This window comes from Pleurodeles waltl, chromosome 10 (assembly GCF_031143425.1).
Source record: "Pleurodeles waltl isolate 20211129_DDA chromosome 10, aPleWal1.hap1.20221129, whole genome shotgun sequence".
Lineage (NCBI taxonomy): Eukaryota > Metazoa > Chordata > Amphibia > Caudata > Salamandridae > Pleurodeles > Pleurodeles waltl.
The window spans coordinates 36,372,820-36,388,189 of record NC_090449.1 but is presented as its reverse complement, the minus strand read 5'-3'; the positions used below and the strand labels follow the sequence as shown (position 1 = coordinate 36,388,189).

The following is a 15,370-nucleotide window of genomic DNA, read 5'->3' as shown; positions in this document are numbered from 1 at the left end:
CTGTCAAGTAGAAATTAGCCATCTTATTCTATTCTTGTGCTATCCAACCTGAAGAAATTATAGTATAGAAAAAAATTACATTCTGTTGGAGATAGGAACCCGACTGAAGACCAAGGTGAAAAGTTCGTCCGGTGCTATTTGTAAGCCTTGCAAGTAGAAGGGTTACTAGAACCTTTAATACATGTAGCTATTTGCTCTGCAACCCAATCTTTTCAACCTCCAGACTGAGAGAAAGTTTGATAGCAGAAGAGACCCTGATGAACGAAGAGGAAATGGCGAGAGAGAGGTTTTACAGGGAGGAGCTATAACCTTGCACTTCACTACTATCTCTTACCTTTGTCAAAACAATCTCTTGCTGAGCAAACTAGCATATACCCCTTGAGCCTCATGCAGTGTGAATTCTGTATGCACTCCATTTCCCTTTTAATGGATTATTAAAGGAGCACAGACATGGGATGCATTTGCAATAAGTGCTCTTCTTTCCTCATATTAAGTACCCCAGGTCTGTTAACAGTGTTTTCTGTGCGCCCTACTCTGGCTTTGCTCTGGGTTTTGTTCTGTTTGCATTTGGTCCTACATTTTCAAAAGTCTTTCAGTCACAAAGAGCGCCAAGGTGAGTGCCTTGAATCTGTGATTAACTAGCTCCCAAAAGTCTTTTGCTGAGTGTGAATACTGTTTTTGTTTTCTTAGTGTTTTGGAGCACTGTGATGTGTATGTTACATGGGTAGGGGCGCATAGGAGCATGTTGGCGTGGCTTCAGGTTAGAGTGATGTGTGAGTTATGTTGATAAATAGTGGAATATTTGTACTGATATGATCTACTTGCCTCGTTTAAGGCTTTATGCAAATATTTATAAATGGATGTGATAATCATGTAGACAGGTTGACTATATGGATGCTGAAGGAGATGCATGGACATCAGTCCCCTAAATGTAGGTTCATGTGGACTGACACTTTCTGGTTCTGAGGTGGGGGTTGGAATGCAATTGGGCCAACCCATCTTTGGCCTCTCCTATAACTAGCAGCCAGGGTGCATTATTAGTGGCTAGTTTGGTTTGCTAAAGACATCTTGGGGACTTTCAGAAAGTTGCCTAGGAATACATTCTGTCCGTCGCTTGCCATTGGCTTTGTGGTTTGTAACTCACATTTCCTTATTTTTCATTTGCTGGCTACATTTGTTTTAGGCTCCCCGAGTCTAGTGGAAGCCTGGTTATTTTATTTCCCTTTCTGCTGACTTCAAAGTGACAGCCTTTCTAGGAAAGCGGAATGCAGCCTTTCTCCATGGAGCCTGTTTGTTCCTTTTCTATGTTAGACATAGCCATCTCAAAAGTTATCTTTTTCTTAATCTGCACAAAACATTTGCATGTTTTTTGCGAAATTCTTTTTCTTTGAATTCATTTAATTTGTGAAAAAACTGCCCTTTTAGGAACAAAGTAAAAAACAACATTTCAGTCTCGCCGTCAGCTTAACATATCTTGGGCAATTTACAGTTTATGACCCATTCACTGTCAAGCACAGGCTAAGATATTTTCACAGAAAAGAACCACCCACATTGTAACAAAATTCAGCAATGCTTGGTTTTCAGTTTGATGTGTAAAGCATATGCTTTATTTGTGATATCTGTGGCAACTCGTTTTGGAGGGTTGGATAGGTTTTGAAGGCACTTTTTATAAAGGCTTTTGTGTTTGTTTACCTACAAAATAATTATTTATTCCGTCTGCAACTGTTCCTTTTTCAGAACACATACATTACTGTATATAAACAATTTCCTCATGTTATCTTGCAGGCACTAGCGCCATGATTTATATGGTGCAGCAGGTGCAGTGGTACATCGGCCAAAAGCTCAAGGTAACCCACGAGCAACGATTATTGCTATGTTACCACTAGGCCAGCAGCCACAAGTTACCTTGCAGGCACTAAGGGCTACAATTTGGATGGTGCAGCATGTGCAGTGGCGCAGGGGCTAACCGCTCTAGGAAACACACTGAGCACCAGTTATTGCTATATTTTACTGCTGAACAAGCAGACCCGAGCGCAGTTACATTACAGGCACTAGGGAGCCATGATTTGGATGGTGCAGAAGGTGCAGTGTGAAAGGGGCCAGAAGCTCTAGGAAACCCACTGAGCACCGATTATTGCTATATGTTTCCACTGAACAAGCAGTCCCAAGTGCAATTACAGTGCAGGCACTAGGACCACGATTTGGATGGTGCAACAGGTGCAGTTGCTCAAGGGCCAAAAGCTCTAGGAATCCCGCCAAGCCCGATTATGACTATATGTTGCCACTGAACAAGCGGTCACAAGCCCAGTTACCATACAGGCATTAGGGGGCCACAATTTGGATGGTGCAGCAAGTGCAGTGGCACATGTTGATAGTTTTTGTATGGTTCTAAAATGCTTCTGAATCTGGACACAGTAAGACCTTGGCAAGGGCATTCTCCATTCTATAACATTAGCATGTCAACCGTTGAAAACACTATATAAATACTTATAACTTACCATATGGCATTACATACCAAGCATTGGCATAGTCTGTAGATCTCGCCTATGCAAGATCTATTGGCTTTGTCAATGTTTTTTAGCCATATGATACAGCAGCGTTAGCTTCCGTGCAGCATAATTGATTTAAAAAAAAAAAAGTGGTCTAACACGGACAATGCTGGCTGTGTGGTACAGCTTTTTTTTTTTTTTTTTTTAACATTTATTTTAAGCCATTTGCAACATAGCTAAAAACGTTAGCAAAACCAATAAACCTCACATAGGTAAGACGTGTTGGCTTTGCCAATGCTTGTTTGTGTTAAGTGGCCCCATTGTGTTGCTGAGTGAGGCCAGAGATGAGCCTTGCACAGGGCAGATGAACATCAGAACTAGTGAGAGGTGCATTTCTGCCCTATATCACTTGTCTACCAATCCCCTACTTTGGGCCATTTCATCGTTGTTGTTCGGTTGTAGTGACTGATAAGTCATTTTGCTGTCACAACAGTAATTCTGAATATCAATGGAAATGTACTGTACACACATAGATAAAATCAGAAAGAAAACTGGATTGGCAGTACATTCTTGTTGATTTTTTTTTGAGTTGGTGAAAAGAAAAGCTGAGAAGACTTTTCATTTAGTTTTCCTGACTGTACAAGCGAGTCATCAAGATTGTCATTTACGTTCAGAAGTTCTGCTAACCTCATTAAATTTGGAAAGTTTTCCAGTGGGCGTTATGAAATGTGTAAAAGAAGTCCTGCAGTTTGCACACTGTTTGACGTACACTGGTAGAGATGTGTGCCAATGGTGTAACTAGATGGGCCCCCATCTGGACTCATGCAGAAGCTTCCAGGCCAGGGTATTGTGCTGAGCGGGGCCTCCTGGTACTCAGTCCCTGCACCTGGGGGGGCCTTTGTTACACCACTGATGTGTGCACCAAAGTGCTGGCATAGTAAAGGCATGGGAGGTCAGGATCAAGACAGAGAGCTGTGTGTGATCCAGTACTGGAGTAGCAGGATAACTTATGTCTGGCATGGGGTGCATATGTGGGTCTTGGCACTTGAACAGCAGGATACATTACAGATCAGGATTGTGGTGCGTTGATTTTTCCAGTCGCGATGCAGGCAGTGGGGCGATTTGTCAGCCGCAAAACAGGTGCTTCGTCAATTTGTCTCCTGCACGGCACCTGTGCGTGGATTTCAGCCTTCGTTCCACCAGCTTCTCCTTACAATACAAGGGCCCAAGGACGGGATTGGGCACCATTTGGCAGAGTAGGAGTCTCAGCAGGAGAGTCCTGGTGCTGGCAGAGGAAGTCTTTGATGGCTCTGAAACTTAAGAACAGGAGGTAAGCTCAGTCCAAGCCCCTGGAGACACTTCGCAAGCAGGAAAACACAGCAAAGTCCAGTCTTTGTCCTCTCTCAGCTAGAAGCAGAACCTGCAGGCCAAACCAGCTAAGCACACTCACAGGCAAGTGGGCAGTAGTCCTCCAGCTCTTCAGCTGCTCTCCTTGGCAGAGGTTCCTCTTGATCCAGAAGTAAATCTAAAAGTATGGGGTTTTGGGTCCATTACTTATACCCCTTTCTCCCTTTAAAGTAGGCAGACTTCAAAGGAAATTCTCTGTTGTTCACAAGATCCTGCGTTGCCCAGGCCTGGCCCCAGACACACACTAGTGAGTTGGAGACTGCATTGTGTGAGGAAAGGCTAAGTGTCAGCTCCTCCCTCCCCACTCTAGCCCAGGAAACTCATCAGGATATGCAGGCAACACCCCAGCTCTCTTTGTGTCACTGTCTACAGACCTGGTTTCCACAGGCAGGCAGAGGCACAGAATGGTTAAGCAAGAAAATGCCCACTTTCAAAAAGTGGCATTTTCAAACTGACAATCTAAAAACCAACCTTACCAAAAAGTGTATTTTTAAACTGTGAGTTCAGAAACCCCAAACCACATATCTCTATCTGCTCCCAATGGGAAATTGCACTTAAAATATATTCCATGTTAACATGTGAGAGAGAAAGGCCTTGCAACAATGAAAACCAAATTTGTCTGTATTTCTCTGTCGGGACATGAGAAACACATCAGTACATGTCGTACCTTTAACATATACTGCACCCTGCCCATTGTGCTACCTAGGGCCTCCCATATGAGGTGCCTTACATGTATAAAAAGGGATGGTATGGGTCTGGCAAGTGAGTACACTTGCCAGGTCAAAATGGCAGTTTAAAACTGCACACACAGACACTGCAGTGGCATGTCTGAGCCATGTTTACAGGCCTATTCATGTGGGTGGCGCAATCAGTGCTGCAGGCCCACTAGTAGCATTTGATTTACAGGCCCTGAGCACCTCTAGTGCACTTTACTATGGACTTACTAGTAAAACAAATATGGCAATCATAGAAAAGCCATTTACACACTGTTTACACTGAGAGCACTTGCAGTGGTAAAGTGCCCAGAGTACCTAAAAAACAGCTTAAGTCCAGCACACAGTCACAATATAGGAATCAGAGGCAAAAAGACAGGAGAGACAACGCCTAGCATGCCAGGTCTAACAACCTTCAAATATGTGAGCTCAGCATTTCTGCTGTACAAAAAACTTCTTTGAATAAATAGACTAAATGTTTGCTCCATGTATCAAAAGAATCAAGCCCGCTTATAGGGAACACATGATCCATTACTTGCCTCTTATTTTACTAATAGCATTGCCATCAGGGCAGGAGTGTTTCTCTGTTTATGTATCAACACGGAGTTTTAATAAATATATTATATTACTAATCATAATGTGGTTGCAGACTGTCATTTAAAGACAACATTTCCAATAAATTTCCCAAAAAAGTCCCACTAACATGCAGCTTTACTGATAAAACTATATAATGTAGTAACAGTCTGTGAAAATCAAGTTTCAGAGAACATAACCAAGTAAAGTATTCTGATTTGTTTTCATCCTATTAAATTATAATTTTTTTTCATCACACAGAAGTACAAACAATAGGCTGTCACAACTACTGAACATTTTTTTTGGAAAGGTTTGGACAGTTGACTTAGCTATTTAAATGATGTATATTAGGAAAAACCTGACAAAATCCTGGAGCTCTGCATTGAGAAGGAAAATTAATTGTAAGACAAACTGACTTTTGACCTCTGTCTCTGAACACATAGCAAATGTGATGATAAGAAGATTTAAAGGATTCTTTATTGCTCCTCAAATTTCTGACAGAACAGAACAGCTGTTCTTTGTCAACTCGCCAGAAGGGGCGAGTAGGTCCTAAAGATATCTCAACCTGATAAATCATTACTTGCCATGTCGAGTGGATGTTTCGAGGCCTAATTAATGAAGATCACTAGTGTGGATGTTTATATAAATCTGCATTGGTCTTGTCATTTCACTTTTAACTGATTGCCTACACAGCAGATTCTAGCACGTCTCTTTTTCTCCCCCAGCCCTGACTCAGAATGCCTCTCCCATTGGCCCTTCAGGCACGTCTGGCAAAGCGTGGGATTCTGAAACATGTTGATGCGGGTGAGTACTTTTCAGGAGATGAGTCTGAGTGGTGTTTTTAATGCTGTTCTTAAACAAAAATCAGTGTGACATGTTGTTTGTTTTTCTTTGTGATATTATTGTATTGCACCCTAGAAACCTTTAGGAGATATAAGGAAGGTGACCTCCATTTCTCTTCATTTTGCATTTGTTAGACAAATGTTTTGTAACCTTCTGACTTCCGTCAAATTTTACTGAATCAATAGTGAAAGCCAAGGGCTCCTGTCTAATCAATTTCTAGGATGTGAATCTAAAAAAAATATACAAAACTTCAGAAACAAGTGTATGTCAAACAAATACGCAAATTGTGAAATATTTTCTTCCATTCACAAACAAAAGTCAAATTATAATTTTAATGGGAAGGGTGGAGCTTTGTCTTTTTTGCCTTTAATGCATCCTCTTTTTTTGTCAGAGCAAGTTAGTGCTTCAGTCGAGGCCACTAATCATCCATACTACTGTTTGACGTTCTTGTGCTGCTCCCACACATTAAGCTAAGGATATGAACGGAATTTTTAGCCTCCAGTTTCAAATTCCTGTACATTTACAGAGCATTTTAGCATTTTCAATTTAGCTTTATGATGTGTATGTACTTTATTGATCGAGGGCCAGTTTTTAACACTGATGGCATCGGGTGCAGCCCCCACAATGACCTTCTTTTCCATGGATTTCCTCAGAACCACCCACCAACGGTGCCCCTCATTTCTTCAAAGCCACTCTCAAATTCATTAATTATTATGTTTTTTTTAAATAGCACTACTCCTCCCAGCTTAGGGTACCTGAGCGCTTTACATCACAAAGACATGCACACAAACACATATTATACAAATACAGTGATTCATACACGTTTGTAAATGCATTTGTTGGACATGAGGGCTACAGGGTGTATGAGGTGTGTGTCAGCCATACTGGTAGACACTGAATTTCTAGAGTGCTTGGCCTGGACAACGACAGAGGCAGAATTTTTAGTGTTACGAAGTGGATGGGGTTGCCTGTCATAATAAAAAAATATTACTACACAAAGCCACCCTCCTATCAGCCTCAGAATGGAAAATAAGATTGAGGGTTAAAAAAATATGTTTCTAAACCAACCTTAATGTTTGCGTTTAGCTGTTTGATGCTGGTTACTGTGCTATATTAGAGGGACTGTAATTCATGCAAGTAATAAAATGATCTTACGGCAAAATTATTAAACTACTGGGCTATATACATGAAGTACGAATAAGTGATCTGCATGTTAAATTTGCTTTGCAACAGGCACATTTACCCTCCTTGTGTGTGATAAGTCAGACCCACTATGCAAAGCTCAGATCTTTCCCGCAAGTAAGTTAATCACCACAGTTACTTGACACTTTTATTATTGCCTGAAAGTTTCAGGTCATGGGAATAACTCTGCAGCATGTGCCTTCAACCCCGTATGATATTTTAAAGTGAAGTGCCCCTGAGCTTGGAGACCAGTGCAGCAGTGGCATCAGTTGTACAACCCTAAAGCCGGCACTGGGTCAATCTTTTAACAGTATTTAGTGCTATAATCTAGACTTTCACAGATCCCCTGACCAGGAGTCACAGATTCCCCAGGGGTCCGCAGACCATAGGTTAAGAATCACTGTTAGTCCGTGGCCCTCCGGTGGCAATACCAATATCATCCTCCCTAAGCCATGAGACCTTGCTTGCTTATTTTCAGCTTCCTCATGCAATCTGTGTTGTTTTTGTACCACTGGTGAAAATTTAAGATGATCAGTAACAAAAGTTTTCTGCTGGATCCTGTACCTGGTCCAACAGGCCTTTGACATTGAATGATGTGCCACAAAATCTATTCCACTTGATGCTTGGAGCTGGTATGGTGTCTGTTGGTTTCAGCAGGACACACACAGTCCATTGCCACAATTAAATCTGGTAGAAAATCTTTGGAACTGGTTGATTATAATTTGCATCACCAAATAGGAGGCAGCTGGCTGCCCTCCAGAAGATGGCTGCTGCTTATACAAACAGGTGAACCTGTGGAAGTGGTTTGATTACTTATATAGCGCAAATGTCCAGGGGCGTCTTAGCGCCAAACATAGTTTAAGACTCTATCTTTAAACATTCTGCCAGACAATCAGAAAATGGCAATTCAATTATGGAAAACCTTCGTGAATAGCCAAGTCTTTAACTTCTTGCGAAAACAGAGGAAATTATCCTGCAATCTAAGCACACATGGCATCTTGTTCCAGAGAGCACTGGTAAAGTGCACAAAGCTACGTCTGTCCCATTTCACTTTTTTAAATCTGGGAACTGTCACTGAGTATGGAGATGCTGAGCGAAGAGCTCTATTAGGTAGTGTAGGAAGTTGGCTCTGTATATACTATTTCAAAGTAAGAAATAGCATGCACAGAGTCAAAGGGTTCCCCTTAGAGGTAAGACAGTGGCAAAAAGAGATAATTCTAATGCTTTATTTTGTGGTAGTGTGGTCGAGCAGTAGGCTTATCAGAGGGTAGTGTTAAGCATTTGTTGTACACACACAGGCAATAAATGAGGAACACACACTCAAAGACAATTCCAGGCCAATAGGTTTTTGTATAGAAAAATATATTTTCTTATTTTATTTTAAGAACCACAGGTTCAAGATTTACAAGTAATACTTCAAATGAAAGGTATTTCACTTAGGTAACTTAGGAACTTTGAATCAGCAAAATAGCATGTACAGTTTTCACAAAAATGGCAACAAGCTATTTTAAAACTAGACAGTGCAATTTTCAACAGTTCCTGGGGGAGGTAAGTGTTTGTTAGTTTTGCAGGTACGTAAACCACCTACAGGGTTCAAAGTTGGGTCCAAGGTAGCCCACCGTTGGGGGTTCAGGGCAACCCCAAAGTTACCACACCAGCAGCTCAGGGCCGGTCAGGTGCAGAGGTCAAAGTGGTGCCCAAAACACATAGGCTTCAATGGAGAAGGGGGTGCCCCGGTTCCAGTCTGCCAGCAGGTAAGTACCGGCGTCTTCGGAGGGCAGACCAGGGGGGGCACAAGTTAGCACAAAAAGTACACCCTCAGTGGCACGGGGGCAGCCGGGTGCAGAGTGCAAACAGGCATCTGGTTTGCAATAGAGTTCAATGGGAGACCCAGGGGTCTCTTCAACAAAGCAGGTAGGCAAGGGGGGGGCTCCTCTGGGTAGCCACCACCTGGGCAAGGGAGAGGGCCACCCGGGGGTCGCTTCTGCACTGGAGGTCGGATCCTTCAGGTCCTGGGGGCTGCGGGTGCAGTGTCTTTACCAGGCGTCAGGTTCTTAGAAGCAGGCAGTCGCGGTCAGGGGGAGCCTCTGGATTCCCTCTGCAGGCGTCGCTGGGAGGGCTCAGGGGGGTCAACTCTGGCTACTCACAGGGTCGTAGTCGCCGTGGAATCCTCCCTGTAGTGTTGTTTCTCCGCAGGTCGAGCCGGGGGCGTCGGGTGCAGAGTGCAAAGTCTCACGCTTCCGGCGGGAAACGTGTTGTCTTTAAAAGTTGCTTCTTTGTTGCAAAGATGTTTCTTCTTTGGAGCAGAGCCGCTGTCCTCTGGAGTTCTTGGTCCTTTTAGATGCAGGGTAGTCCTCTGAGGCTTCAGAGGTCACTGGACCCTGGGGAACCCGTCGCTGTTGCAGTTTTTCTTGAAGTGGGGAGACAGGCCGGTAGGGCTGGGGCCAAAGCAGTTGGTGTCCCCGTCTTCTCGGCAGGGCTTTCAGGTCAGCAGTCCTTCTTCGTCTTCAGGTTGCAGGAATCTAGTTTCCTAGGTTCTGGGGAGCCCCTAAATACTCAATTTAGGGGTGTGTTTAGGTCTGGGAGGGCAGTAGTCAATGGCTACTGTCTTTGAGGGTGGCTACACCCTCTAAGTGCCTCCTCTCTGAGGGGAGGGACGCACATCCCTATCCCTATTGGTGGAATCCTCCAAAACCAAGATGGAGGATTTCTAAACGCAGGGGTCACCTCAGCTCAGGACACCTTAGGGGCTGTCCTGACTGGTGGGTGACTCCTCCTTGTTTTTCTCATTATCTCCCCTGGACTTGCCGCCAAAAGTGGGGGCTGTGTCCAGGGGGCGGGCACCTCCACTATCTGGAGTGCCCTGGGGCATTGTAACACGACGCCTGAGCCTTTGAGGCTCACTGCTAGGTGTTACAGTTCCTGCAGGGGGGAGGTGTGAAGCACCTCCACCCAGAGCAGGCTTTTGTTTCTGTCCTCAGAGAGCACAAAGGCCCTCACCACATGGGGTCAGAAACTCTTCTCTCAGCAGCAGGCTGGCACAGACCAGTCAGTCCTGCACTGAACAATTGGGTAAAATACAGGGGGCATCTCTAAGATGTCCTCTGTGTGCATTTTGTAATAAATCCAACACTGGCATCAGTGTGGGTTTATTATTCTGAGAAGTTTGATACCAAACTTCCCAGTATTCAGTGTAGCCATTATGGAGCTGTGGAATTTGTTTTTGACAGACTCTCAGACCATATACTCTTATGGCTACCCTGCACTTACAATGTCTAAGGTTTTGCTTAGACACTGTAGGGGCATAGTGCTCATGCCCTATGCCCTCACCTGTGGTATAGTGCACCCTGCCTGTAAGGCCTGCTAGAGTGGTGACTTACCTATGCCACAGGCAGTGTGAGGTTGGCATGGCACCCTGAGGGAAGTGCCATGTCGACTTAATCATTTTCTCCCCACCAGCACACACAAGCTGGCAAGCAGTGTGTCTGTGCTGAGTGAGGGGTCCCTAGGGTGGCATAAGACATGCTGCAGCCCTTAGAGACTTTCCCTGGTATCAGGGCCCTTGGTACCAGGGGTACCAGTTACAAGGGACTTACCTGGGTGCCAGGGTTGTGCCAATTGTGGAGACAATGGTACATTTTAGGTGAAAGAACACGTGCTGGGGCCTGGTTAGCGTGGTCCCAGCACACTTCTCAGTCAAGTCAGCATCAGTATCAGGCAAAAAGTGGGGGGTAACTGCAACAGGGAGCCATTTCCTTACAGGTAGGTACCACCTTAAGAACCCAGGCCCATGTAAGGCTTTGTCAGCTTTTTTTTTTATTTATTTTTTTACCGTTACCCAATGGAGCTCTGTCAGGGCATTTTTTACTGATTGGTGTTTGGGAATGTTATAATGTAGGCGACAAGCTGAGTTTTGCAGCATTTGGAGCTTAGTTAGTGTTTTTTGGCTCATACTGTATTGCGTAGTCCAGAGGTCTTCAAACTGGGGGGCCTCAAGTGATCCCAGGGGGGGGGGGGGGCAAACTCTGGGCAAAAGAAATAATATACAGATAACATGCCTTTCTTTTAAGCAGAAGCATGTTATTGCAGTTTTAAAAAGGTAACCGTAATTAACTGCAATGATTAAATAGGTTTAGACCTATTTAAACATTGCCATCTTTCTAAAATAGTTGTGAAAAATTCTGACGGGCCCAATGATTCAACTGGGGAGGCGCAGCATTAAAAAGTTTGAAGACCACTGGCGTAGTCCATTATAGATAGCACTAATGCAATAACCACAGACTTCTGCAATTCTGGGGGAATTATAGGTAAAATTTTCGTCAGCATTTTTAATATATAAAAAGAAGATTATACTAGTTTTAGTCTACTGCACTAAAGATAATTTATCCTTCAAATGAAAACCCTACGTTTCTCACTTTTTTACTGCTGTAGGGAGGGGTCCAAGTGAAATAGGACATTGTGAGCTATTCAAGAGTGTGCAATCTTTCCCAAAAAGTAAAGCTTCAGATTTTTGTGTAATCAACTTTAAACAGTTATTGTTCATCCAATTGACAATTGCTTTCATACACTTGTTGAAATGATCCGCAACCTCATCGACATTACTAGACACTGACACTACAATTTGGGTTTCATCAGCATAGGTAATTGTAGAAAAACCATAAGAACTAATAAGTTTTGCTAATGGAGCCACATAAAAATTGAATAGAGTAGACCTTGGTGACGATCCCTTTGAGACACCACAACGAAGTGAAAACGCCTCAGAGTGGTGGTAGTAATCGGATTGCTGGAGGAGCCATACCAACCTGAAGACAATAATGTATATTCATTCAGGAGCCACTCAGTTTCTTGAATGGGAAGCATGTCACAGCCATAAAAGGAGATTTGGATATGCCTGTGGTCTCTGGCGAAAAGATAAAATACCTAGGAAATGTGGAAGAAATTTGAAAGAGATTGTGGAGGGCAGTGCCCCATATTCATAGTGAAAGAGAGAAGTGGTTTAAAGGTTGGAATTAGGATTTTGTTACCACGAGCAAGACTACAACTGATACTGACCTTTTTTCTCTCCCTAAAATAAGGAACATATTTACAACAGTGTTGCTCTACTCGTAGTAATGAAGATCAATACACAGGAGCCAATGTCCTGAACCCCAAACCAGTTCCACCTGCACGACTCCACTGATGGCCGCTGATATGTGACATCCGAGTACCTTACCACAAGGTTTTCTGCCTTTGCTGCTCTATGATCTTAACAGAACCCCTAAGTGTGGAAAATAATAAAGTGTAAAAATAAAATAGGTTTTCCTGTGCATAAGTCACTGGAGAACATACTGAAAGCATCAGAATTACTGTTGTTAGGTGGAATAACAGAAAGCTTCTCTGGTAATCGAGTTGAAACAAATATTGACCAGAGAATGCAAATTCAATGATTTGGCAACATATCTTTCAAAGTAAACATAATAGGATGCATAAAAAGACATGAAAGAGAATTATACCACATGAGCAGAAGAAAAAACTGAAAATCGTTTAATGGATTACGTTAAAGAAGTTGGTCACCTCAGTGGTAGGGACAGTCAATATAAATGGCAAATATCTGATAAGTTTGTAGACAAGTGGCTAGTGCATTGTTAATTATTTATTCTTACAATGTGGAACACCTCTTGGAATGCCTGGTACTACGTTTATTTCTTGATCTTTTTTGGTAGATAGATAGTGGATTCATATTTACTTTGTTAATGTCTTAATAGTTTCTGTTCATATTTCATACCTTTTTTAGGTCAAGCGCACAAGCGCTTTGACCTGTTGTAAGTCTTTTTGGCTTTTAACCACGCCTATGTCATGCCCATCACTTTCACTCGTTCGTGAGCTTGCCTTTCAAAAATCAAGTGATGTCATTGGTAAATATTTCACATGTTGCCCGCCTTGAGGCTGTTTTTGTCTCGCCTTGTAGACTGCCCCGTTACATGGATTATTGCACGATTGCTGATATACTTCAGCGCGGGTGAACTATTTTTTTATATCTCCCCTTTGTGCTGCATGGCAGCCATGGCCCTCAGTGCCAACAGACACAACAGTGTGAACTCGATTGGCAGTATTTAAGCGCTGGTCATGTTGTTCACAGTTACCTAATCAGAGTTACTTCTTGTGGCTCCCCCTTAAAACACTTGAAATTGGTAAATGCTTTACATAACATAGAAATCCTCAAAGCAAAAGCCTCTCTCCCGGCACAGCGGGAGAGCCGATACTACAATATTTACTCCACTTGGGAAAACTCGACCCATAGTGCTTTGCAAGCATACTTTTTTATAACAATTTTGCCCATAACAAAAAAGTTTAGCACAATGCACTCTTTCTAGGTCATTTCTGTGTCCCCACGGTATGTTAGTAGGGACCCCAAAATAATAACCCCTCCCAGCATTCAATGTCTTTTTAAGCATTCTTACATCTGCAACTTTTTCCAGCTTGGAATAGCTTATGTTTTAAGGGCCTTGTTTGTAATATCATTGCAATAGGCCTGCTACCCATGAAAATATGTAACACTATGCCCTCTACGGGCTACATGTATTGATACTCTGCATTATTTGTCATTTTCTATTTGTGTGGTTGTGCTCTTTAGAGGCTAACTATATAGTTACATGACCACGTTTCTTACAAATGCTGTTTTCATTGTGGTGTCCTCTAGGGGCTGTTCTAACCATTACAGTCTTATCAATATATTAAAATATTTGTGGCACGGAAATTTGCCCTTTAATGCTTTGCACAGCATTACTTTTATGAAAACATTTTGGCTCATAACTCAGCCTGTGGTGGTCCGATGACAATGGGACCACCTTTAAAACACTGACCACAATGTGCTCTTTCTGTCTACGTCATCTATGGGTCCCAAACATTCAATGTCTTTTAAGCTTTTACATGTCTAGAACTTTTGTATAACAGCTAGGAGAAAATTTATTTTAAAGGCCTTGTTTGTAATATTATTGCTGTAGCATGGTTACATGACCATGTTTCTTACAAATGATATTTTTGTTTCAGTGCCCTCTAGAGGCTGGTTCGAGCATTACAGTCTACTGCCAAAAGTTTATTTCTGATAAAGGTGTAAATGATAATTGCATATGTTTTAATAATTTCTCATTGATACAAATATGACCATAATTCAGGCCGACTTAAAATTCTTATTACACTATGACTGTTTGAACACTCAATATTTTTGGGTGACCCTTCTAGTTTATTTTTCACCTGTGGCTGTCTTGTGTCTTTTTTTTGGGGGGGTGGGGGGGGGGGTGGGGGGGGGGGGGGGTTAGCCAGCCATCCACTCTGATGGTGGGGTGGTAAAAACGGTATTCTATTGGAATTAGCATGGCAGATTTAATTTAGGATGCTAAATGGCAACATTTTCATTTTTTGCTGCAGATAGAGGAAGAAGGTAAATAGAGGTGCTTTACTTATGTGCAGGGTCACTGGAATTATATGGTAGGAAAAGACAAAATTATGAGGCAGGGTTAACCAATTTATGTGGCTAGAAAAGTCTGGTTATGAATTTACAGTGCCAATAGCTCTAACTCAAGCAAATGTGAGACCTATTGCATTGCAAAAGCATTGTTAACTTTTTAACTTTTGACAGAGAAGGGATTAATCACTACTTGTGTTTAAAAGCTGTTTAAAATGGATAAATGTAAAATTAAACATGGGGAAATATTTTTATTATTAAATCAGTAATCAAAATGAGAACCTCTTTTTTCTAACCCTGTAAAAATAATTTAGTCCAATGTAATGAAATGACACAATTTATACAGCGCACAGCTACTCAGATGAGTGTCCCGCTGCTAGTTACAGCTCGAAAGGTGGGGAGAACCCTCTGGCTTTCTCTGTGAGAAAAGCCAAGTTTTTAGTTTGTTTTTGAACTGACACACAGAATTGATTTGTCGAAGGTCTAGAGGAAGTGTATTCCAAACCAAAGGTCCCAAATAAGAGAAAAAACGACCTCAGAATAAAATGCTTTCCATCTTGAATACTTATCTGGTCGAGAATGACTTTTCCAAAATCATAGTCTTAGTGATAAAGCTCCTTGAGGCGATATTACACATAAAGCACGCTTTCCTTGTTTGGGCCAAAGTGCACCTTAAAACAGATGCACTGGTCGCAAAAAGGAAAAGTCTTATTATGGTG

The 15,370-nt window shown here is 42.4% G+C and overlaps 1 protein-coding gene across 2 annotated transcripts in view; it reads left to right on the top strand.

Annotated features, from left to right (window-relative positions):
• The window catches only part of PQBP1 (polyglutamine binding protein 1), a 37,071-nt gene that overhangs the window by 3,019 nt on the left and 18,682 nt on the right, over positions 1-15,370 (top strand). For both annotated transcript variants that reach the window (XM_069209592.1, XM_069209594.1), the window contains exon 2: positions 5,908-5,986. In XM_069209592.1, the coding sequence (XP_069065693.1) occupies positions 5,920-5,986 (67 nt within the window). In that variant the 5' untranslated portion in view covers positions 5,908-5,919. The remainder of the gene's footprint in view (positions 1-5,907; positions 5,987-15,370) is intronic.